General features: G+C 47.6%; 1 protein-coding gene and 1 long non-coding RNA gene across 4 annotated transcripts in view; one reads left to right on the forward strand and one right to left on the reverse strand.

Annotated features, from left to right (window-relative positions):
* Positions 1-508: 508 nt before the first annotated feature.
* CACNG7 (calcium voltage-gated channel auxiliary subunit gamma 7) lies at positions 509-16,678 on the forward strand. Of its 2 annotated transcripts, none has more exons than XM_040457864.1 (5): positions 509-729; positions 1,064-1,150; positions 1,539-1,679; positions 15,850-15,995; positions 16,306-16,678. In XM_040457864.1, exons 1-5 carry the CDS (start codon positions 534-536, stop codon positions 16,561-16,563), a joined length of 828 nt encoding a protein of 275 aa, XP_040313798.1. In that variant the 5' UTR covers positions 509-533; the 3' UTR covers positions 16,564-16,678. The 2 variants fall into 2 exon arrangements, with proteins under 2 accessions (XP_040313798.1, XP_040313799.1); XM_040457865.1 differs by having other exon boundaries at positions 1,539-1,658.
* Positions 16,679-22,105: 5,427 nt separating this feature from the next.
* LOC121018829 (uncharacterized) overlaps positions 22,106-25,683 on the reverse strand; it is a 6,031-nt gene continuing 2,453 nt past the window's right edge. Inside the window, exon 3 of one of the 2 annotated variants that reach the window (XR_005785331.1) lies at positions 22,106-23,651. This is a non-coding gene — a long non-coding RNA (uncharacterized LOC121018829). Of the gene's footprint in view, positions 23,694-25,683 lie in introns of both variants that reach the window. The other variant, XR_005785330.1, reaches the window with a different exon arrangement.

Below are 25,683 nucleotides of genomic sequence, written 5' to 3' on the forward strand. Positions count from 1 at the left end.
GGGAGATACACCTGGTTCTTGTGTTGAAATGCCTGGTCAGTGTAAGTTTGAGTCATGGGACCAGGCTCAAGGTTAAGGATTCTGGTGGGGGGCTTGGGAAAGGGCCTAAGTTTAAGGTTGGAGGGCCTGGTTTTGGCATTGAGAATATGGGAGTTGAGTTTCTAGTCAGAGTCATGATATTTGGGACCCAGGTCCAGACACATGGTCCAATCTCTGGATCTGGGCTGAAGGGTTACTTACAGTTGAAAATCTTATTCTGGGGCTGGCGATCTGGTGTGGGGCCTCTCATCAGGATCCAGAACACAGGTGTCAGGTGTGGGAAGGCCAGGCCTGGGGTTGAAGGTCAACAGTTGATGTCACTGGTTCCCATCCAGAAATGGGGTCATGGGTTAGGGCACAGAGGTCAGAGCCTGGGTCCAGTGTCCAGGTGTTTGCTTGGGGTTGGGGAATCTAGTTAGCCCCACCAGGGCTCTCCAGGACAACAGCTTTCTGTCTCTCACTCAGGCCCCGCAGGGCGCCCCCCGCCGCTGACGATGAGTCATTGCAGCAGCCGCGCCCTGACCCTGCTGAGCAGCGTGTTCGGTGCGTGTGGCCTGCTGCTCGTGGGCATCGCGGTCAGCACTGATTACTGGCTGTACATGGAGGAGGGAACGGTGCTGCCACAGAACCAGACCACGGAGGTCAAGATGGCCCTGCACGCAGGCCTCTGGCGAGTCTGCTTCTTTGCAGGTACGGACCTCACCTGCCGTCCATTCAACTGCCCCTGCCTTGCCTGGGACCCAAGAGCCCTTACCCGTACTTCTATCCCTTGGGTTCCAGAAGTCCAGAAACTGGTCCTGTTTTTCTCCTGGAGACCCGACCTCTAGCCCTTGATGTCCTGGATCTGAGAGCCCCATGCTCACACAATTCCAGGGTCCCTAATACCTGGAGAGTCCATCAGTCCTTGTCTCCTGGACAGTTCCAGTGTTGAATGGGCAGAATAAAAACCCTGTCTCTCCGGAACTCAGGAGCCTCTCGTCCAGCCTTACCTTCTTATCTTCCCCCCCCCCCCCCCCCCCCCCAGGCCGGGAGAAGGGTCGCTGTGTGGCCTCGGAGTATTTCCTTGAACCGGAGATCAACTTGGTGACGGAAAACACGGAGAATATTCTGAGTGAGGGGAAGCGGGGGCGGGGGGCAGGCAAAGGGGGGCAGGATCACAGGGAGAGTCCCGGGAGAAAGGGCAGCACCAGGGAAGGGGTGGGGTGGAAGGGAAGGAGTGGAGGCTTAAAAGAAGGCAGAGGCTGGATGAAGAGAACCGGCCAGGTTGATGGGGCGGGGCCTGAGCAGTGGGTGGAGTCAACAGGAATGGGGTGGGGCCAAACCAAAAGGGGTGGGGCCTGGGCTAAGGAATGGGTCCAGCAGTGGAGGTATGGGAAAGGGGAGGAGCCACAAAGGGGGTGGGGATGGTGGGAGTGGAGAGTTAGGGGGAATGGGAAGGTGTCACCCCCCCCCTCAGAGTCTCCCCTCACCCCCTGTCTCTCCCTTTACCCCTCTCTCAGAGACGGTGCGCACAGCCACCCCCTTCCCCATGGTCAGTCTCTTCCTAGTGTTCACGGCCTTCGTCATCAGTAACATCGGCCACATCCGCCCACAGAGGACCATTCTGGCCTTCGTTTCTGGTATCTTCTTCATCCTCTCGGGTGAGCCCAAGGAAAGGACTTAGGGGCTGGGGGACTGTTGCTGGTTCCAGGAACCTGTGGTCTCTCTTCCACTAAGAAAGGCGCTTCCTTGCTGTGTGATCTGGAGGGGTTGCCGAACCTCTCTGAGCCCCACTTTCCTTCTCTGTGAAATGGAAATCACAGCACCCATTTCACAGCTTGTTGGGAGGACCAAATCATAGCGAATGTTTATGGGGTGCTAATTAGGTATGGGGCTCTGTTCTGATGCTCTCCACAATCCTGTGAGATAAATGCTATCAACAGCCCCATTTTACAGATGCAGAAACAGACGCTCAGAGAGGTGAAGTCATTTGCTCGGGCCCATACAACCAGTGACACAGAGCTGGGACTCAGCCTCACACCCTTCGCCTCCAGAGGCTGTGTTTTTTTAACCACTCCTGATATTTTAGCAGTTAACACATCATAAGGCTCTTTATTTTCTGTGCAACATTGTATTCGAACATTTTTCAAATAGAAAAGTGGAAAGGATTTTGGAATGAACACCCATGGGCGGACCCACCACTTAGAGTCAACTGTTACCCTATTACTAGACTTGCTTTGCCCCGTATCTGTCCATCTATCTATATTTCTATCCATCCATCAATCCACCTTTATTTCTTTATGCAGTTCAAAGAAAAGTGTCCATAAATTTCACCCAAAGTATTTCACCATGCACATCATTAGCTACATTTCAATATTTGTTTGTTTCTTCTTTTGAGACATGAGGATCTTTTGCACGAGTGATCTCACACCTTTTCCATAACATCTTTGCCAGGGAGTGTTATTATTAGCACTCACTTGATAAAATGGGGGCACTGAGGCCCACAGTTGTGCAGGGAGTTGCCCAAGACACATAAACTGGTGCTGGGGGACCGAGTGTCCTGAGCTCCCCTGCAGAGTTCTGTCTTAGGTGTTACCCTCCTCCAATGTCAGCACTGCATGGTCCGTTTCAGTCCATCTCAGCTCAGTTCAGCCCAGGTCAACTCAGCCCTGACACATTTAACTCATCAATCTGGTCCAACTAACCCCAGTGCATTTTGACTCAGTTCTTCAACTTGGCTCAAATTCATTCAACATAATTTAGTTACGCTCCATTCGGGTCCTTCTAATTCAGTTGATATTTTATGAACAGAGCCTGCATACGTCTCATTTCCATTCTGTCCCCTGGGGCCTACACTTGGATCCCTCTTTAGTGTTGGCTCCACAGACAGTTGAAGATGGATGTTTGGGTACCCCCAATCTCCTCCCTGCTCCTCAGTCAGCTTTCTCCAGGCCAAACCTCCCCCCTGCCTCCAACCTAACCTGAAGAGACGTTTTCCAGAGAAACCAGGGTGCAACCTGCCTGCAAACTTGAATTGCAGCATGTAGAGCCAGACACTGAGCTACAATAAGGCACATAGAATATCACCATCCCAGAGCGTCAGAGCCGAAAGGGCTCATCGTTTTTCATACGGAAAAATAGTGTCCTAGAGAGAGAGAGGAAGTGGGGCGAGGGTAGTCGCTTTTATTCAATCTACCCGAAACACTAGAAGGAAAATCCCATTGTTTGCTGTTCACAGAAGGGGTAGCGTAGCCCAGTGACAGAGTAGTCGGTTAGCATAGGGGGTGTTCTCCTCCCAAAACCCAGGCTCATGCTCCTGTGGTGCCCCAGGACCTGACTTCCCAAGATCAGGCTGAGGATCGATGGTGCTGTCACGGCTGGAGGTCAGGCCTCTGATGTAACAACAGAGCAATTTGGGGAGATTGAAGCCTGCTTCCTAAAGCCCTTCTTTGAGTTCATTTCACAAAATATGGCCTATGGTCATGTGCTTTCAAGGTTTTGGGGTGTAGTGACTGACAGTTCATACTGCTGTGAACCTAGAAAACCCTGTATTCAAATTCTTCCCCTTAACTTCATGGGCTACAGTATGGAATTGCTGAGAGGAAATATCTTTTTTTTTAATGTTTTTATTTTTATTTTTGAAGGAGAAAGAGACAGAGTGTGAGCAGGAGAGGGGCAGAGAGAGTGGGAGACACAGAATCCAAAGCAGGCTCCAGGTTCTGAGCTGTCAGCACAGAGCCTGACATGGGGCTGGAACCCACAAGCTGTGAGATCATGACCTGAGCTGAAGTCAGACACTTAACTGACTGAGCCACCCAGGCACCCCTTAAAAAAATGTTTTTAAGTTGATTTATTTTGAGAGAGAGAGAGAGAGAGAGAGAGCGCGCACGCAAGTGGGGGAAGGGCAGAGAGAAAGAATCCCACGCAGGCTCCACACTGTCAGCCCATGGGGCTCGAACTCATGAAACCATGAGATCATGACCTGAGCTAAAACCAAGAGTCAGACGCTTAACCGACTGAGCCACCCAGGTGTCTGGACAGGACAAATCTTAGGGGATAGCAAACCCATGTAGGGCCAAATGGTACCGATTTCAGGCTTTGTGAGCCATAGGGTTGTAGTGTCACAACAGCCAGAGGTGCAGTGGTGGGCATGGCTGTGTCCCAGCGATACTATTTATAGATCTTGACATTTGAGTTCCATGTAATTTTCACGAGCCATGAAATATTCTTCTTGTTTTGTTTTGTTTTGTTTTGTTTTTCTCACCATTTAACAATGGAGAAACCATGCTTAGCCCACAAACCATACAAAAGCAAGTGCTGGAGCAAACGGTAGTTTGCTGAGCCCTGGTCCAGATCATAGATGTGAAGGGCAACCATACATTTACATATACATGGTACTAATCACAGCAACAGCCAAAATTATAAGCACTTCATGGAGCGCCATGGTTTGGGGAAGTCTTAAGTGCTTTATGCAGGTTATTTCGTTTCTTTACCTTGTAAGGCAGACGCCACTGTGATTCTCATTCTCCAGGTGAGGAAACAGAAGCACTCACAGGTGACCTTGCTCCATAGTGGAAGCAGGATCCCCCACCCAAGCTTTCACTATGGCACTGTATTGCCCCACCACAATGAAAAATCACACACAAAAAATGGGGCACCTGGTTGGCTCAGTCAGTAGAGCATGGGAGTCTTGATCTTGGGGTGAGTTTGAGCCCCATGTTGGGTGTAGAGATTACTCAAAAAAATAAGAAAATAAAAAATAAAAAGCTTTTTAAAAAAATCATAAAAATTAAAGAGATTTAAAAGTAGAGGAAAGGATGGACACAGTACCAGCGTCTTAGATCCTAGAACAGAATAATCTAGTCTATCTGCCTCATGTTCCCAGTGAGGAAACCAAGACTTGGAGAGAGAGACAGGAGTTAGTTGCCCAAGGGCTGGTAAATGGTGGCTTTGGCATTCAATTCTGGATAAAGTGGTGGGAGATTTGGGGCAGGGGAGGGATTGGGTCACACCTGGGTGCTAAGCATCTTTCAGGGAGCATGTTGGGGATGGACTAGTGGGGGGAAAAGAAAAGAAATTGGCAAACCAAGGAGGAAGCTTATGCGGTGGTTTGGGCAAGAGCAGCTGGGGCCTGAGCTGGGCTAGGGATGGAAAGCTAAAGGCAACAGGATGACTTTGACAGAGAAGTAGATCGACAGAAGAATCAATGGAACCAGATGACTGACTCGATATGGTTGTCGAGAGAAGCAGGGTGGAGGATGGAATGTCATTGATTTTCTTTTTCCAGGTCATAAAAAACATGCTTCCCATGCAAAGCCCATATTAACCCCTGACCCGCAACATGCATCTACTCATTCATTTGCTCATCAAACATTTACCCAGACATCCTACATGCCAGGTCCTGAACAGAGCACTGAAGATGTGGCTGAATCCTAAGTGAGAGCTCACATGCAGTCAGTTACAAAACAGCCCCAATTACCCAGCAAATGAAAACTACACACTTGCTTAAATCCCTTCAATGCTCAGTGGATTCCCATTGCACTTAGAATACATCCAAACTCCCCATGCTAGCCTACAAGGTTTTCCATGATTTGGCTACTGCTCAGATCTCTGACCTCATTTCCTAACCCACTAACACTCTCTTCATTGCTTACAACCTCAGCCACACTGGCCTCCTTCTATTCCTTGAAAATGCTCATCTCAGTCCCATATTAGAACTTTGCACTCATTATCCCTTCATGCTTGGAAGTCTCTTCCTCCTGGTACTCAAAGGGCTTGAACTTTCTCCCTTCAGAGTTTGTCTCCCTGACAACAGTATGTAATATTGCCTCGCCCCCACTATACTATGTACCACATTGCAAACTTTATATTTGTTTCATCACACTTATTGCTATTGTCATCTTATTTGCTTCCTGCCTCCTACCAGAATGTACCCTCCAAAATACATGGACACTTACAAACATTCTCTCATTTGTGTCTGCAAAGCCTAGATGAGTTGCTGGTACAAACTACACATTGAAATATTTGTATGAAGGCTGAATGATAAGGACAGCTTAAGGCATTCTGGGAAAGGGGAAGATGTATTAACTTGGTACTGTAGGGTGGTGGAGGGTGGTGGTGGAGTGACCTGGGAGGGCTTCCAAGAGGAGGTGACATCTGAGTAGATTAAGCTGAAAGGGCGAGGGGGAATTTTTCAAGTGAAGAAAGAATAGTGCCTTGTACGGTGTTGGAATTCACAGCAGGTGTTAATGCCCTAGAAAGCATCTAAGGCAGAGGTAGACTCGTGTGCAGCTCTCCATGGTCCTGAAACCGTATTGTTCTAAGGCCGGGTTGTTTCTATTCAGCTTGGAATGCAGGTGATTCTTGCCTAGGGTGCTATTCTGAAACAGATGTGGGGCGAGGTGGGGGGGGGATGTAATGGGAGTTGGATCACAGAGAAAGGAAGTGGGGAGGGAAGGAGGGAGAAAGAGAAGAAAGGAGAAAAAAGGGGGAAAGGTTATTTTTGGAGAACCAGAGCCACTACAAAATATCCAGGAAGTAGAAAGAATGATGAGAATAACTTTTGCTATTGTTTTTACATGATTTTTAATTACTAACAACAACAAAAAAAAAGCAAAAAAAGCCACAAAAAATTCTCTCTCTTTGGAAATATTTGTTTATTTGTATCCTTATCAACCTTTGCTCCTGACTTGCCTTATGCAGAATGTCTGTTGTTTAGAACTGTAATCTAAAATGGAATTAAGGTGGTTAGCAGGAGTCAGATCGCAGAACTGGGATGTCAGGCTGAGGAGTGAAAAACTTCTGTGCACAACAGGGAGCCAAGGAAGAATTTTGACAAGAGAAGGCTAGAGTTTGTATGGGTTTTAGAAAGAACCAGTACCTAAAGCAGGGAGATAGGGATTTAAGGGCAATGGTAGAAGCATTGACAATAAACCTTAACTGGGCCAGAGGATTTGTGGTTACAAGAAGGTTTTTTTTGTTTGTTTGTTTGTTTCTTGTTTTGAGAGAGAGAGAGCAGGGGAAAGGGGCAGAGGGAGAGAGAGAGAATCTCAAGCAGGTTCCACACTAAGCGCACAGCCCAACACAGGGCTCTATCCCATGACCCCGGGGCCATGACCTGAGCTGAAATCAAGAATATGGGGCCCCTGGGAGCCCCTGGGTAGCTCAGTCGGTTAAGCAGCTGACTTCGACTCAGGTCATGATCTCACGGTCCGTGAGTTCAAGCCCCGCGTTGGGCTCTATGCTGACAGCTCGGAGCCTGGAGCCTGTTTCGGATTCTGTGTCTCCCTCTCTCTGACCCTCCCCCATTCATGCTCTGTCTCTCTCTGTCTCAAAAATAAATAAATGTTTTAAAAAATTTAAAAAAAAGAATATGGGACACCTGGGTGGCTCAGTTGGTCAAGCATCCGACTTCAGCTCAGGCCATGATTTCACATTTGTGAGTTCGGACCCCACATTGGGCTCTGTGCTGACAGCTCAGAGCCTGGAGCCAGCTTTGGATTCTGTGTCTCCCTCTCTCTCTGCCCCTCCGCTGCTTTCTCTCTCTTTTAAAAACAAATAAATGAGGGCGCCTGGGTGGCACAGTCGGTTGAGCGTCCGACTTCAGCCAGGTCACGATCTCGCGGTCCGTGAGTTCGAGCCCCGCGTCGGGCTCTGGGCTGATGGCTCGGAGCCTGGAGCCTGTGTCCGATTCTGTGTCTCCCTCTCTCTCTGCCCCTCCCCCGTTCATGCTCTGTCTCTCTCTGTCCCAAAAATAAATAAAAACGTTGGGAAAAAAATTTAATAAAAAAAAATAATAAAAACAAATAAATGTAAAAAAAAAAAAAAGAATTGGATGCTCAACCAACTGAGACACTCAGTTACCCCACAAGAAGGGGTTTTGATTTATGAGAGATTCAGGAAGTAAAATGGACATGACTTGATGACTGAGAATCTTTGGTGGATGAGAGAGAGAGAGAGAGAGAGAAATCAGGATGACTCCCCTGGTACCTGACTAGGGTACTAGGGACATGGGTACTTGAGTGAGTGTGGATTGTAGGATTCCTTTGCTATTTCTTGTCTTTAAGCCTGGTCATCTTTCTGGATCTATCTCGGATGCTTTTCCACCACACTTTGTGGGCCCACTCTTCTTGAATACCAAAATTATGGAATTCTAGAAATTGAAAGTGCTATGGATGTTCAGAGCAAGGAAAAGTTAATTCCTAGAGGAAATGGAGAAATGGGGGGATTTAGCATGCATTCAAAAAAAGAAAGCAACTAATGAGCTTTGCTAGAAGCTCGAGTTGCTTGGCAAGTATACTCATCCATTCAACTGGTATTTATTATTGTGCTACATGATAGCGATGCAAACAGGAACAAGGTAGTCTAGTTCCAAGCATCCCAGTGGGGGAGATGCATGGTGGAAACAATTACAGATACAAATTACATGTTAGGTAGTAATCAGAGTGACAAAAAAATAGGACAGGGGAAGGAGAGTAATGGGGGGCATTATCTCAATCACTCCAATCTTTTTTAGATGTTATTTTTTGAGAGAAAGAGAGAGAGAGAGAGAGAGAGAGAGAGAGAGAGAGAGAATGAGCGGGGGAGGTGCAGACAGAGAGGGAGACATAGAATCTGAAGCAGGCTCCAGGCTCTGAGCTATCAGAATGGAGCCCAATGAGAGACTTGAACCCACCAGCCATGAGATCATGACCTGAGCTGAAGTTGGACACTTAACCAACTGAGCCACCTAGGCGCCTCACTCCAATTTTTTTTTTTAAGTTTATGCATTTATTTTGAGAGGGCAGGGGCAGAGAGAGAAGGAGAGGGAGAATCCCAAGCAGGCTCCCCACTGTCAGCCCAGAGCCTGATGTGGGGCTCAATCCCACAACCGTCAGATCATGACCTAAGCCAAAATTAAGAGTCCAATGCTTAACTTATTGAGCCACCCAGTTGCCCCAATCAGTCCAATTTTTTAATGAAAACTTTGAAATCAATAGAAGAGTGCAATGAGCATTGTATACCTTACTCCACCCAAATCCTGCACTTTTCTGGTGTTTTGCCATATTCTTTCTCTTTTTTTCCACCCTCCTCTTTTTCTCCCCTCTCCCCATGCTTTTCTGGGACGTTACCATTTAAAATTAAGTTATGGACATCACAATAGTTCATCTCTAAACACTGTAGGATGCATCTCTTAAGAGGAAGGGCATTCTACTACACCACCATTATCATACCAAGAAATCTTCCAGTAATGCCATAATATAATTTATTCCATTCGCAGACTGTCCCATTGTTTCAAGAATGCCTTTTATAGCTCCCCTCCCCAAACCAGGATTCAAGCTTGGTTCACACACAGCATTTAGTTCACGTCTCTTTTACTCTAGACTAGTTCCCCCACTATTTTTTTTTTTTACAACACTGACTTCTAAAATGTACTTCATTATAAAAATACAGAAAGAATAGTATAAATAAGTGAAATCCCGTGTATCCTTCCCTCAGCTTCAAAAAGTTACCAACATATGGCGAATCTTTTTTTAGTCCCACGGCCGTATCTCCCTTCTGCACTTCGCTACGTTATTTTAAGGCCAGCCTCTGCCATTAAATCGTTTTTACCCACAAATATTTCAGTATATCTCTGAGAAATAAGTACTTTGTTATTTAACATAGCCATCATGCCCAAACAATTAAGAATAGCTGCTTAATATCATTTAATATCTAGTCAGGGTTCTCCTTCCCCACGTGTCTCATAAATAAGTGCCTTTTTACAGTTAGTTTGTCGCAAATCAGGATTCAAATTCCACCTGTGCATTTAGCTGATAGATCTCTGAAGCATCTTTTAATCTATAATAGTCTCTCTCCTATTTTTTCCTTGCCACTTATTTGTTGGTGAAATCTGGTCATTTGTCTTGTAGAATTCCCACCTCCAGGATTTTTCCCGTTGCCCTCTCATGTTGTGTAATATGCTCATTCATCCCTGTGTTTACCTATAAAACTGTTGATCCAATCCAGGTTTATGGGTTTCTGGTCTGTGTGTGTGTGTGTGTGTGTGTGTGTGTGTTTGGCAAAAAAAAATACTTCAAAGATAGGTGGTGCTGTTTATATCCTACCGCATTGCATCCAGAGACACAATGCCTGGTTGTCTGTCTTTGGGGGGTGTTAAGAATGATCACTGGATGCAGTGTTACTGGCTTGACCCATATCACTGGCCTTTGGAAGACTGCTGACCAAGGTGTCAGTTAGTATAGAAAGTCCCCATCTTAGATCTGTTTGATTGTTTTTCCATGGCGTCGTTTGATTTGTTCCTTGTTGCTTGCTTTCTCTGTAACCTGGGAGTCATGTCTACACTAGAGGCTTTATTAGATCCAGGTTAAAAATGTTTGGCGAGCAGATACAGAGGAGTGCTGCGTTCGTATATCCCATCACTTTGGGTGGTGAATAATGTCAGGTCGTTCCCCGTGACGGGAACAAAGTTTGAAACTTTGGTAAAGGTAATGGTCATCAGGGCTGTTCATTGAAAAGGGAGTTTCCTCTTTCTAATGAATAAGTGATTTCTAGGGTGATACTTTGGTACCTTGGGGAGAAAAAAATCCTGTTTTGGAATACCTAGTTTGTTGAATTTCTTTTTGTTGTTCTGGAAAAAAACTTCAACCTACCGAAAAATTAGCCAAAAATAATGCAGTGAATTCACATATACCCTTCCGGTGGACCAAATTTTAATGTTTTGCGATGTTCTCTCTCTCTTTCTATCCATATTGTATCTGAGATATATATATATATATATATACCTAAATATATGTATACATTTGAACATAAGTAGCAAACACCTCACCCCTAAATACTTCAGCAAGTATCTCCTAAAAACAAGTGTATCCATTCCCTTTTCTTTCTTTTTTAACGTTTTTATTTATTTTTGAAAGAGAGAGAGAGAGAGACAGATCATGAGCAGGGGAGGGGCAGAGGGAGAGGGAGACACAGAATCCAAAGCAGGTTCTAGGCTCTGAGCTGTCAGCTCAGACCCTGACGCGGGGCTCGAACCCATGAACCGTGAGATCATGACCTGAGCTGAATTGGATGCTTAACCGACTGAGCCACCCAGGCGCCCCTCCATTCCCTTTTCTAACCACAGTACAATAATCAAATTCAGGAAGTTCAACATTTATACAATATTATAGCCAAAACACAATCCATATTCAAATTTCACCAATGGTCCCAATGCTGTCTTTTGTAGTCATTTCTGTGCCCTCTCATCCCAATTCAGTTTGCAATCTAGGAGCATACGTTGTATATCCCCATCCTGTCTCTTTCGTTGCCTTTCATCTTTTATATAGTTCCTGTGCCTTTTTAAAGAAGAAATATCTTTCATGTTGACTTTTTTTGAAGAGCTCAGCCAGTTGTCTAGTGGAATGGCCACAGTTTCCTTAGGAGTGGATTCAGGTTACACATTTCCAGCGGGAAGGCCACGTGAATGGAGTTGTGGCACGCTCACATCAGGAGGTAATGGTGTCAGTCGACTCCACTATTGGTGATGTTCATTTTGGTCACTTGCTTGAGATGGTATGTTAAGTTCCTTTATGATAAAGGAAGCTTTTATTTTTATTTATTTATTTATTTATTTATTTGAGAGAGAGAGAGAGAGAGAGAGAGAGAGAGAGAGAGAGAGAGAGATGAGTGAGTGGGAGAGGGGCAGAGAGAGAAGGAGACACAGAATCCAAAGCAGGCTCCAGGCTCTGAGCTGTCCGATGTGGGACACGAATCCACGAACCTCGAGATCATGACCTGAGCCAATCTCACAATCCCTCAGTCATGAGATCATGGTCCATGAGTTCAAGCCCTGCGTGGGGCTCCGTGCTGACAGCTCAGAGCCTGGAGCTTGCTTTGGATTCTGTGTCTCCCTCTCTCTCTGACCCTCCCCCCCCCAAAAAAAAATTAACTTTTTTAATGTTAATTTATTTTTGAGAGAGAGACAGAGTGCTAGCAGGGGAGGGGCAGAGAGAGAGGGAGACACAGAATCCAAAGCAGCTGTCAGCACAGAGCCTGACACAGGGCTCAAACCCATAAACTGTGAGATCATGTCCTGAGCTGAAGTCAAATGCTCAACTGACTGAGCCACCCAGATGCCCCAAGAACACTCTTCATTTTTAAAAATATTTATTTATTCTAGAGAGAGAGAGAGAGCACTAATGGGAGAGAAGCAGAGAGGGGGGGGACAGAGGATCCAAAGTGAGCTTGGCACTGACAGCAAAGAGCCCAATGTGGGGCTCGAACTTACAAACCATGAGATCATGACCTGAGCCAAAGTCAGACATGTAACCACCCAGGTGCCCCAGGAACCCTCTTCAGACTAGTCCCTGCATTCTTTTCTGATATGTCCCCATCTTTTTTTTTTTTTTTTTTTTTTGCATATTTCCTTCCTTTATGGCACAATTACACTTTTATTGCCTCTCCCCCAGGCTTCAAATTAGCTACTTCTTCTGGAAGCCCTAGCTTCTTATTTAGTGACGGATGATATTAGAGACCAAACTCTGGGTGCTTGCTGTGCTCACTGCTGCTAGGATGCTTCAGGGCACAAAGTGGGGAATCATGGGCTTGTAAAACAGGAGTTTTATACTGACACCCCAGGGTTCTTCCTTACCTCACCCCATTCTTATCTGTGTCTTCCTTTCTTCCAAATGAAAAATTCCAGCTCCCTAAATATCAGTATATTTGAACATTTGCTCAACCCTACACTGCTTAAGAACTGCTACCTCTAGACCACCGCCCCCCAAATCCACTAAGGTTCAAGATTTCTCTGCAGATCTTTTGTCTTTAGAGTGAAATATATAATCAAAGTACCGTATTCAAAAGTCACTTGGAATAATACTTTTACTCCTTCCTGTGGTTGTGCTACTCGTTTGATATAAACTTAGCTTCATTTATTTTTGTTTGTATTCAATTTTAGGTTTTTCTCAATCCTTGTTGGTTTTATCTTTTGAACATATAAAACATTAGCCTTGTTCCAAGGGTCCCGATCATGCAAAAATCAGCAACGCCACTTTTCTCTCATCCCTTCCTTCCTCTTCTCACTTACCTCCTGTAGGTGATCAGCCTCGTTTTTTGTTTTCCTTACCGTGTCTCTTTTTGCAAAAATAAACAGATGTACATATGCATTTTATGGACTTTTTTTTCCTTAAAAGCTAGCATTCTGTATACTCATATATTCTTCTGCGCATTACTCTTTCTTGTTGTTGTTGTTGTTAAGCTGAGTGACAGTGTCTGGAACTCTCATTGAATGGCACAGCAGTTCATAGAGACCATCCTCATTCTCATTTCACAGCGGCACAGTCGTCTGCTCTGGGATGTTTTACAATGTATCCCACTCATCCTCTCTGTAAGTTCATCTAGGTCATTTCCATTGTTTTGCAGTTATGAGTAATGTGGTGAATTAACATGTGCATATGTGCTTTCGTATGGTTGGACAGATAGCTTCAGGGTAAATTCTTATGTGTGAGATGGCTGAGTTAAAGGACAGATACATGTGTGGTTTTGTTAGATTTGGCCAGATTCCCCTCCACAGGGCCTGGGCCATTTTACACTCCCACTAGCAACACATAAGAGCTGCCGTTTCTCCAGCTTCACCAAAAGGACATGTTGTGAAGGTTATTAACTTTTGGTGACCTGATGGTTGAGAAACAGTATCTCTTCACAGTTCCCATTTCTTCTATTCTGAGTAAAGGAGCATTTTTTTTTAATGTTTTTATTTATTTTTGAAGGAGAGAGAGACCGAGCGTGAGCAGGGGAGGAGCAGAGAGAGAGGGAGACATAGAATTTGAAGCAGGCTCCAGGCTCCGAGCCATCGGCCCAGAGCCCGATGCGGGGCTCGAACTCCAGAACTGGGAGATCATGACCTGAGCCGAAGTCGGACGCTTAGCTGACTGAGCCACCCAGGCGCCCCTAAAAGAACATTTTTAAAAATGTTTATTTATTTTGAGAGAGAGAGACAGAGAGAGAGAGCAGGGGAGGGGCAGAGAGAGAGGGAGAAAGAGAATCCCAAGTAGGCTCTGCACAGTCAGCACAGAGCCCGATGCAGGGGTCCATCTCATGAACCCATGAGATCATGGCCTGAGCCAAAACCAAGAGTTGGATGCTTAACCGAATGAGCCACCCAGGCACCCCAAGAGCATTTTTTTTTAATTTTTTTTTCAACGTTTATTTATTTTTGGGACAGAGAGAGACAGAGCATGAACGGGGGAGGGGCAGAGAGAGAGGGAGACACAGAATCGGAAACAGGCTCCAGGCTCTGAGCCATCAGCCCAGAGCCCGACGCGGGGCTCGAACTCACGGAGCGCGAGATCGTGACCTGGCTGAAGTCGGACGCTTAACCGACTGCGCCACCCAGGCGCCCCTTTATACTTTTTTCTTAAGTTCACTTATTTATTTTGAGAGAGAGAGAGAGAGAGCACAAGCTGGGGAGGGGCAGAGAGAGAGAGAGAGAGAGAATCCCAAGTGGCCTCCACGCTGTCAGCACAGAGCCCAACGTGGGGCTTAAACTCAAGAACCGCGACATCATGACCTGAACTGACACCGAGAGTCAGAAGCTTAACGGGCTGAGCCCCCCAGGCCGCCCCTGAAATGCATATACTTTTTGAACTGAGGTATTCTAATTCACAAAACACAAAGTTGGTATGATTCAGTGGTTTTCGTATATTTGCAAGGTGGTATAACCATCCCTATCACCCGATCTCACAACATTTTCATTACTCCAGAAAGAAACCTCTTACCCTTTAACAACAGTCGGAATCTCCCCTCCACCCCATTCCTTGGCAGCCGCTAATCTACTCTCTGTGTCTACGGATTTGCCTATTTTCAACATCACATATAAATGGAACCCTACAGCACGCATCTGTCTTCCTTCTCTTGAGCTTATTTTCTAAGTTCATCCACGTGGCCGTATATATCAGTATGCCGTTCCTTTTTTTGGCTGAATAATATTCCTTTATACGGCTATACCACATTTTGTTTATCCACTTAGTTGATAGACATTTGGGTTCTTTCCGCTTTTCGGCTATTAAGAATGCTGCTACAAACATTCATGCAAAGTTTTTGTGTGAACATATGTTTCCTATTCTCTTGGGTGGAGATCCCCAGTGGAGGAATCGCTGGGTCATGTGGTAATTCTATCTTTAACACTTTTAGGAACTGCCAACTGAAATTCGCATACTTTTTACATGCCACAAAATATCATTCTTCTTTTGATTTTTTTCCCAACAATTTAATTCTATGAAAGCCATGCTTAGCTAGAAGGGCCATACAAAAACAGGATGTGGGTGGGGTTTAGCCCATGGCGCATAGTTGTTTGTTGTTGTTATTATTATTCATAGTCTCAACCCAGGCCTCATCCTTTAGGACTCAGACGAAGACCATTCTTCCAGGAAGCGTTCCTTGGCTTCCCCTGCCCCTGCCCCTGCCCCTGTCCCTGCCCCTCACCTATGTGGGCTGGTGCCTCTTCTGGACCTAGAGAGAGAACTCTGTGTTACTACTTCCCTTACTGTGCATATCACCGCGTATGCCACGACTGACCAATGCCCACATCTGCCTTCCCCAATTGCTCTGTGAGCTCCTGGACAGCAGATTAGGGGAGGAGTGAGGAGAGGAAGTTCATTCATCTCTTCGATCCCTGCACCCAGCCAAGGCCCAGCACAAGGGGCTTCAGAAAAAAAAAAAAAAAAAAAAAAAAAAAAAAGGAATTTAGTTCAGGACCCAGCAGGGAAGAGAGGGGAGGGGGCAGGAAGGGGCGGCAGTGATATGGGGGAGGGGCTGGGGCTGGAGCAAGAGATTCACTGCTAACGGCCCAAGGGCCCCCTCTGCTCCCCCCAGGCCTCTCCTTGGTGGTGGGCTTGGTTCTTTACATTTCCAGCATCAATGACGAGGTCATGAACCGGCCCAGCAGCTCTGAGCAGTATTTCCACTATCGCTACGGGTGGTCTTTTGCCTTCGCCGCTTCCTCCTTCCTACTGAAAGAGGTGATGTCTGCGGGCCCCAGACTTGAATGGAGAGGGCTCTGGGGGCCCTCATTCCTGCGTCCAGGAGGAAGAGGAAGCTGGGGGTGTAGACTTTGGATTTAAGAGGGAGGTGGCAGCTGAGGGCCTAACCCCTGGGTCCTGGAGGAGGGGTCTGGGAGCTCCCAACTTCTGGGGTCCTGGGGGAGGAGGGGCTGGGAGGCTGGACTCTTGGGTCTGAGCGAGATGGGGGTGGGGGGTCTGGAGTCTTGGGGTCATCGGGAGCTCGGGGTGGGGGGCCAGCCTCTGGGACTCTGATCATGCGTTGCCACAGGGGGCTGGCGTGATGTCCGTGTACTTGTTCACCAAGCGCTACGCGGAGGAGGAGATGTACCGTCCGCACCCGGCCTTCTACCGCCCGCGACTCAGCGACTGCTCGGACTACTCCGGCCAGTTTCTGCAGCCCGAGGCGTGGCGCCGCGGCCGCAGCCCCTCCGACATCTCCAGCGACGTCTCCATCCAGATGACTCAGAACTACCCTCCAGCCATCAAGTACCCGGACCACCTGCACATCTCCACCTCGCCGTGCTGAGGCCTGCCCCTCGGAGCCCCCCTCTCCTCCTCTCCCTCCTCCTCCTCCTCTTCCTCCTCCTCCTTCTCAGGGGTCTCCAGCCCCACAGCTCCGCACCCTCCCTCCGGGCTTCGGGATGCGCCCCGGAGGACTGCGTGCACGCTACAGCCGCGTCCGCTTCCCGGTGGCCCCGCCCCGCCGCCCTAGCCCCTCCCACTTTCCAAGGGCTCCTCCCCCTATCGGTCCCGTCCACTGGCAGATGGCCCCGCCTCCTCTCCCTGGGGCCCGCCCCTTTCCTCGGGCCCCGCCCCGCCCCTCCAGTCTCCTCCCCACCGGTTTCCCTCCTGGGCGCACCCAGCGTGCACCCAGCGCGCAGGGCCCGCGGTGCCCAGCGCCCACCCACCCTGAGCCCCGCAACCCGCCGCCGCCTCGCCGCAGGGGCGCTGGGCTGGAGAGTAGGTTCGGCAGCCGCCTGGAATGCCAACCATTCTCTTCTCCCCTGGGCCCCCGACTTCTCTCTTCGCCCGCCCACTCTCATCTCCCGACCTTCCCGGTCCTTGGGTGCGGTGGGCGGCCTTCCTGCTGCGCCGGCGGCTGCGGGGTGGAGCGGGGCGCTGGACGCCGGGGCGTGGTTAACCTGGCGTTCCCTCCCACCCCGCCCCCCCCAGTTTTCCGCTCCCCTGGGAGGCCCCGTTCTTCCTCACCGGCTGGGCTCTTCTTGACCTCTTGAAGGTCGCCTGCCTTTTAGGGGGCGCCGTCTAACGGATCTCCTTGCTTTCTCAGCTGCCCCTGGCTTCTTTTTCTTCCTGCTCTTCTTCCTCTTCCTCCACTCTGTCTCCCTCCTTTCTGCCCGCGCATCCAAAGCCCCTAGGTTCATCTAGCCCCGCACACCACAGGACAGGGATGGAGACCCTAGGGTTCGAGGGAATTCCTCTGTGCCACTTCCACACCTGTGCCCGCCTCTTCCCCCTCGAGGACCCGTCGGGGGAGGGAGAGGCAGTAGCGGGGGTCGAAACCCCCCAAACCTCGAAGTCTTCCATTTTCTGGCACTCCCCCCTCATTGAAGTCCCCCTTCCCATCTCAGACCCCCCCCCCCAACTCTGGCCTCTTTCAAGGGTCCGTCCGCCCCCTTGGACAGATTTGGGGGGAAGGTCACCAGAAACTCGTCCTCCACCCTTATTGGGGGAGGGAGGGCGAGGTAGCACAGTGTTGTACAACGAACCAGAAAGGCCCCCGGGGTGGGGGGAGGGGGGCAGGGGGAGGGACGGGGGCTTTTAGTTTGCATCTTAAGTGGGAGGGGGGAGGGGGGACTGCCGCAGTTAACCTGTCTTTACGCAGCGATTTTTAACGAGGCCGGGGGGAGGGGGGCTTTGGGGTGGGGGAAGGGGTGGGGTGGGGGGCCTGGCTCTGTTATTTGCCGTGTATCATATGTAAATACCAACAGAAACTTCAATAAACTTTATTTCAAACACGTCTCCGCCTGCCCAGGGGGAGGGCATTGGATACAGGGTCTGGGTCCAGGTCTCTATAACCGCCAGGGGTCGGGGCCTCGCGTCCTGCAGAATAAGGTTAGATTGGTTTCTGTTTAAGTTGCTTCATCATCGTTATTAACAGCAACTCTTTATAATTCGGTGCGTGTAAAGCATGTAGGACAGCAAATGACACCCACCAGGACCAATAAAAATTAACTCTTGGTGTTAACCGTGACCACTTAGAGTACTGTTACTATTACTTGCCTTCCTTCTACGTTCATTGCTTCATTTAGTTTTCTCCCCAAGCCTTCACGTTGAGTTTGCTGAAGTCATTTTGCAGGTAGGGCCACGGAGGTGAAATGACTCACCCAGGGTCACAGGTGGAAACCCGGCAGAGGCAAAGCTGAAAGGAGATTCATCTGGTTCCAAAGCTTGAGCTTCCTTCCCCCTGCACTGGGAAACAGTGGGTCTTCTTAAGGCTTGTTTCTGTCACTGTGCTGAGAAATCAATGCCACCACGCAGGGCGCATCTACTGTGAGCTGCACACTCCTGTACTGGATCTCACGAGATGCTCCCAACAGCCCTGTATCAGAGGCTGCAAAGTGAGTCCTGAGATCTGTGATCTCGCCTGCTCCACTGAGGGACTGAAAACCGCCTGGATGCTTAACGAGCTGCTTCTTGAAGTGTCTTCCAGAGGAGACACAGTGCTAGCCCTTTGGCTCTTTGCCTTGTCCGGGCTTAGCCTCTTGGGTACAAACAGGACAGCTCCGGCCGTCACCACCACACTTACCAAGCTACCATTAGGTGCCGGACTCTGCTGCTCGCTTTCCATGGGTTCTCCCAAACCTCCTGGGAACGAGGCTTTGCAGACGACCCCGCTTTGCAGATGAACCGGCACTGGGCACTCCCCTCGGGGAACTGAGATCACCCAGCCGGTAAGGAGCAAAGACTTTCCACCCAGGCCTGTCCGATCCCAGAACCTACTCTCTCTCTCTCTCTCTCTCTCTCTCAGCCACTATGTTTCACTACCGCGACTTTGATGCAAACTCATTCTGTGCCCTTGAGAAGTCTTTTAAACTCTAGGGCTTCAGTTACTTTTTTTTGTAGAAAGGAAGGGGGATGGGCTAGAAGGACTCCAAATCCCTCTGGAACAGGGAGAGTGGCAGGGGCAGGTTAGCAGGAAAGTAAGATTCAGCAGGATCAGACTCCCTGAGGGAAATACTCTGAGTCATTTCCAATGATTTCAGGAATTTCTGGAGGTCATGCTTGAGAGCTGGGGTGGAAAGATGTTTCAGCTTCTTTGTCAAGACGAATTGATTCCTAGTGGCAGGCTGGAGCTCCGTGTTGAGAAAGATTCTGCATATCTGCTCAGTGGGAAAGGATCTCCCATTGATTGGTGCTGTCTTGCCCACAGGAAGGGTAGTTTCAGCGCAAGTGCTGGGTATTTGCAAATATTGTCCAGAATTTGACAACCTAGCTTCCTAAATGTATACCTTCCTTTTATTTTTTTTTTTAAAGAACCAAGCTAGCTTTTCATTTTCGTTTGTTTTGTGTTTTTTACATTTTGAAAATGGAATGGGATCTTAAAGATTAAAGATTTGCTTATCTTTAAAAAAAAAATGTTGTGAGAGGCGCTTGGGTGGCTCAGTCAGCTGAGGGTCTGACTTGGATTCAGGTCGTGATCTCTCGGTTTGTGAGTTCAAGCCCCTTGTCAGGCTCTGTGCTGACAGCTCAGAGCCTGGAGCCTGCTTCAGAGTCTGTGTCTCCCTCTCTCTCTCTGCCCGCCCCCTGCTCATGCTCTCTCTCTCTCTTTCAAAAATAGCTAAACATTATAAATAAATAAATAAATACATGCTGTGAAAAGTCAGTCCTACTTCTGACTTCTTGAACTCCAGAAGTCCCCCTTGCCCTGAATTATCTTCTTACCATGTATAATTTCAACATTACTATATGCATATGAAGGTATTTACACATGTGTTTCAATCCGCCCAGGTATGGAGCCCATATATATTTATTTGACACAGCATTTATCATTTTATACACATAGTTCTGCACCTTCCAATTGCACATGGCCAAGTATTGTGGAGAATCAGTATCAGTTATGTAACTCTACCTTATTGTTTTTCAAGGATGCTTAATAAGGATAGTTTGCATAAATTAATTGCATAATTTATTGAGTGTTTTCTACATGCCAACCACTTTGCATTCAATAACCCAAGGAAGTTGCTGCCTTTTATTTTCATCCCCATTTTATAAACGAGATCCTGGAGGCACCGAGAGATAAATTAACCTTCTCCTGGTCACACAGCTGGTAAGTGATCGAGCTAAGGTTTGAATCCTGGGAGTCTCTTAGCTTAACCACTAAGTTGTATAACTGACTATGCTGGAACCACATAATTCCATCTATTTACTTATCTTTTTTGTTTGTTTTTAAATGTTTCTTTTTTAAATTTATTTTTGAGAGAGAGAGAGAGAGAGAGAGAGAGAGAGAGAATCCCAAGTAGGCTCCATGCTGTCAGCGCAGAGCCTGATGTGGGGCTCAAACTCACGAACCCTGAAATCATGACCTGAGCCGGAGCTGGATGCTTAACCGACTGAGCCACCCAGGTGCACCAGATTTTCAAAAATATAAGCCAGGTGCCCGGGTGGTTCAGTCAGCGAAGGCTCCAACTTTGGCTGAGCTCATGATCTCTCCGTCTGTGAGTTGGAGCCCCGCATCGCATCAGGCTCTCTGCTGTCAGCACAGACCCTGCTTCAGATCCTCTGTCCCCTTGTCTTCTGCCCCTCCCCCATTCTCTCACTGTCTCAAAAATAAATTAAAACATTTATATACATTTATAAATATGTACTTATATAAGCCAACACCATTATATATTTTTTGCTTGGGAAAATACAGTTATTTTCACTAAAATAAGTTGTCTATGTAAGCATGCAATGAGTTTACTATTATTTTGCTGGAATCAATACAGATTTTTACATCTCCTCTGTTTGGATTTTGAATACGTAATGTATCGATAGACATAACACACATAACCAAACGCTTCTGGGGTGCCTGCAATTTTTTAAAAAAGTATATGTATTTATTTTGAGAGAGAGACCAGGGGAGGGGCAGAGAGAGAGAGACAGAGAGAATCCCAAGCAGGCTCTGTGCTGTGAAACTCACGAACCATGAGATCATGACTTGAGTCAAAAAGTCCAGAGTCAGATGCTTAACCAACTGAGCCACCCAGGCGCCCCAGGTCCCCTGCAATTAAAAAAAAAAAAAAAAGTGTTTTTTAAAAATATGTATTTATTTTTGAGAGAGAGAGAGAGAGAGAGAGAGTGGGAGAGGGGCAGACAGAGAGGAAGACATAGAATACGAAGCAGGCTCCAGGCTCTGAGCTGCAGCACAGAACCTGATGCTGGGTTCAAACTCACGAATCCTGAAATCATGAGTCAGAAATCCTGAATCCAGAAATCCAAAAATCCAGAGTCAGACGCTTAACTGACTGAGCCCCCCCCCCCCAATTTTTAAGCATATAGAGGAGGGGTCCTGAGACCAAACACATTAAGCATTGTGGCTGTATGTCATGGAGGCAAACAGCCTGTCAGATGTAGAGATTCACGTCATTTTTTTCAGTGGCTGTGTGTGTCCCTTGAATGGAGATAACTCATTTTAGCAATAAACTCATTTTTGTTATAAATGTAATACCTAGTCATGAATTTCAAATTTAAGCAGCAGAGAAGGATAGGAAGAAAAAAAGTACCTTTCATCTTTTTGATGAACTGATCTCAACCCAGCTTCACTTCCCAGAGGAGTGATTGTTATCAGTTTCCTTTTGTCTAGTAGGCAGCCCTCCACCTGGGTGATGATGCCCCCCGGGGGGGTAGGGGGGACATCAGGCCATGTCTGAGGGCATTTTTGGATGTCATCCTTGGGAGGGGGTGCTGTTGGCCTCCCATGGGGTGGGTGGAGGCCAGGGATGTTGCTGGACAGCCTCTAGTGCACAGAATGACGGCCAGCACAAAGAATGACCTGGTCCAAGATGGGACTAGTGCTCAGGTCGAGGAAACCGGCTTTAGACAATATCCATGCATTCATATACTCTGCCTTGCTTTTTGACAATTTTTATTGACACAAGTGAGATTTTGCTAAATCTGTCAATAGGCAGTGACTCTTGTAGGGGACTCAAGGTCCCTTTGGGAAACGGAGAAAAGCCGTGGACCCCCAGAAAAGAGCACCCACATTCACACAATTTCATCAGCAATTTCCAGAGCTTCACAGACACCCTAAAAACCCTGCCAGGATGTGTGATTTTGAATCATGGTCCCAGGACCTCCCATCTGCAATGAGATCACTTCCCTCACCCCCTCCCCACCTTTACAGACAAGCAGATAAAGTGCCCAGAGCACAGTATTTGATTCTGGGTCCCTCAGGGAGGCAAGGAAAAGCAAGGATTGGAACTCAGGCCACCTGATTCCTCAGCACTGGAATATTTCCACTTCACCCTGAATGAGGACGTTTGAGAAACGCTGATCTTCTCTTCCTGGTACAGCGGGAAAACATGCCACCACCACTCTGTTCCTCTTGAGAAAACACAAAGGCCCCAGCTGTTGTTGACCAGATATGCTCAAGCACCTGGGAGAACGCTCACTCAGGATATGAGGCGGGGAGAGGGGTCGGACAGGGATGGGAGGTTGTAATTGGCTGCCGGAGGACTCTAGAATATGTATCCACTTGTTCCCGGAGTCTTTTCCTCCTTCCTCCATCCATCTGTCTGTCCATCCATTCAGCACCTGCAGACTGAGACTTCCGGTCTACCAAAACCAAACTGGGCACTGGGGATACGGTGCCTGTCTTGAACAGTCCCTGGCTCTACTGGAGGGTGGGGGACAGACCGACAAGCCAATCACAATGCAGAGTGACTGTGCTTTAATGGGGGGCACTCCAGGGCGAGGTACAGCTGTCTCCTCTGATGCAGCCTTGGGAAGTCAGGGAAGGCTTCCTGGAGGAAGAAGCATTTCAGTTGAACCTTCATGTTGGAGATGGAAGAAGATTCCAGTAGGTGGAAGGAGATGGAAGGAGATTCCAGGCCGGGGAGCCACGCTCAGGAACCTCAAAAGTGCTAAGGAGCTGGGCAGAGTAGGGGAATCCACTCTGTTTCTGGGAGGCAGTTGTGAGGATGGCATGAGACAAGGCTGGAATCCAGGGAGGAGAGGGCCCTGCACACGGGGACTGGATGGTTGTTGGGAGTGATGGCCAGGGAGTTATGGAGAGGGGGCATTAACGCAACACTGGCTGAGCATCCATAGCGACCTTCACAGTGCAGCCTGCTTTACAGAGTCTTTCAGTTACCCATTGCCGCGTAACAAAAAACACAAATGCCGTGGCTTAAAGCAGCATCTGTTTCTTATCTGACACTTTCCACGGCTCAGGAACCCGGCACAGTGCAGGGAGGTCTTCTGCTCAGGGTCTCCCAAGGCTGCAGTCAGGATGCCAACTGGCTGTGTCCTCATCTGGGAGTTCAGTTAGGGAGGGATCCACTCCCAAGCTCCCTCGGGAGATAGGAATCATTTCCTTGTGGTCATACGACTGACGTTTCTGTGCTCTGGGTAGCAGGATGGCCCTCTCTGGAGCAGGATGGTTTGGGTTTGCTCCTGCAGGACAGCAGGAGAATCCCTTGCTCTGAATCACTCTGACTTCTCGACCATTTGAAAAGAGATCGCCTGATTAGGTTAGGCCCACCCAGGATAATCTCCCTTTTGATTAACTACAAGTCAGTTTATTTGCGGACCTTAATTACATGTGCAAAATCCCTTCACCTTGCCATATAATGTTACCCAATCACGGGAATGACACCCCACCCTACTCCCAAGTCTTGCCCAGACTCAAAGGGAGGGGATCCTACAGGGTGTATACCGCAGGGGGTGGGGGGGTGGGCAGGAATCTTAGGATCTTCTTAGGGGTCATTTTGGAGTTCTACCAACCACTTGGGATCAAGGGAAGTAAGGGTGGAGGACCTTCTCAAGCTAGGGGCTTAGCAGACTTATCTCTGAGTCGACAGCCTACAGGTCTCTAGGTTAAACCTACGGGAAACCTTGGATAATGTGACACGACTTTATGAGCAAACTTAGGAATGAGATCTGAAAGAGGCCATAACCTGCACCTTCCGGGGGCGTCTGGGTGGCTCAGTCGGTTAAGCTTCGGACTTCGGCTCGGGTCATGATCTCACAGCTCGTGAGTTCGAGCCCCTTGTCAGGCTCTGTGCTGACAGCTCAGAGCCTGGAGCCTGCTTCGGATTGGATTCTATACCTTCCTTTCTCTCTGTTCCTCCCCAGCTCACGCTCCCTCTCTCTTTCTCTCTTAAAAATAAATAAACATTGGGGCGCCTGGGTGGCTCAGTCGGTTGGGCGGCCGACTTCGGCTCAGGTCAAGATCTCGCGGTCCGTGAGTTCGAGCCCCGCGTCGGGCTCTGTGCTGACAGCTCAGAGCCTGGAGCCTGTTTCAGATTCTGTGTCTCCCTCTCTCTGACCCTCCCCCGTTCATGCTCTGTCTCTCTCTGTCTCAAAAATAAATAAACGTTAAAAAAAATTAAAAAAAAATAAATAAACATTAAAAAAATAAAATAAGAAATTAAAAAACAAAAAACCCCTGCACCTTCAGTGACACTCCTTCTGAGGGGTCCTTCCACGGACACAAGGGTTGACCACTGGGTCTAACATTTGTATCTTACAACACAAAGTCCAGAGGTGATATCTCATTTCTCCAGAGGACAAGTAAACAGAGGAAGCAGAATTGCAGCCCTAGGTACATGCCCAAGAGATGTGAACACATATGTCCATGGAAAAACTCACACACAAATGTTCACGGCAGTATGTGTACAAAGGCCAAAATGGGAGACGACCCACTTATCCTGATGGATAAGTAAAACATAATGTATCCTGACAATGGAATAATATTCATCAAGAAAAGGAAATGAAGTCCTGATATATGTTACAGCATGGGTGAACCTTGGAAACATTGTGCTAAGTAAAAAGTCAGACACAAATAAACAGATATTGTGTGATTCCATTGATATGAAATGTTCAGACCAGGCCGACCTATACAGCCAGAAAGTAGCTTAGTGATTGCCTAGGGCTAGGATAGGGTGTGGGGGGCTGGGCGATGGGGACGATGACCAAGTCAAGGTTACTCCTTGGGCTCAGAAGGATGCTCTGCAATGATCTAAACTTGATGGTTGCCCTATTCTATGATTACACGAAAAGCCATTGAGTTATATACACTTTTCTTGGGTGAATTATATGGTATGTGGATTCTATCTCAATAAAGCTGCTGACAAGAAACCAGATATATGGTCTCTGAGGCAAGAAATCATGATGTAAATAAAGTCTATCACTTACTGCCTCAAAATTAACCAGTAGAAGAACTAAAAATATTTATATGGGGAGGAAGGAAGGGAAAAGTGAGGTCTACATGAGTTAAATCCTTATCTATCAGAGAAAAGGAATCTAGAATGTATAATGCTGACACATTCAGAAGATAATTATTATTTACTTCCTTATTTAGGAAGTAAGAGAAGAAACAGCTAAACATGCAAAGGCTTTTCCAATAAGGAACAAGATTTGAGGTGGGACAGACTAAAGTCTTTTTTTTTTTTTTTTAAGTTTTTTTTTTTATTTTGAGAGAGAG

This window comes from Herpailurus yagouaroundi, unplaced genomic scaffold (genome assembly GCF_014898765.1).
Source record: "Herpailurus yagouaroundi ecotype Mexico unplaced genomic scaffold, PumYag 220, whole genome shotgun sequence".
NCBI classification, from domain to species: Eukaryota; Metazoa; Chordata; class Mammalia; order Carnivora; family Felidae; genus Herpailurus; species Herpailurus yagouaroundi.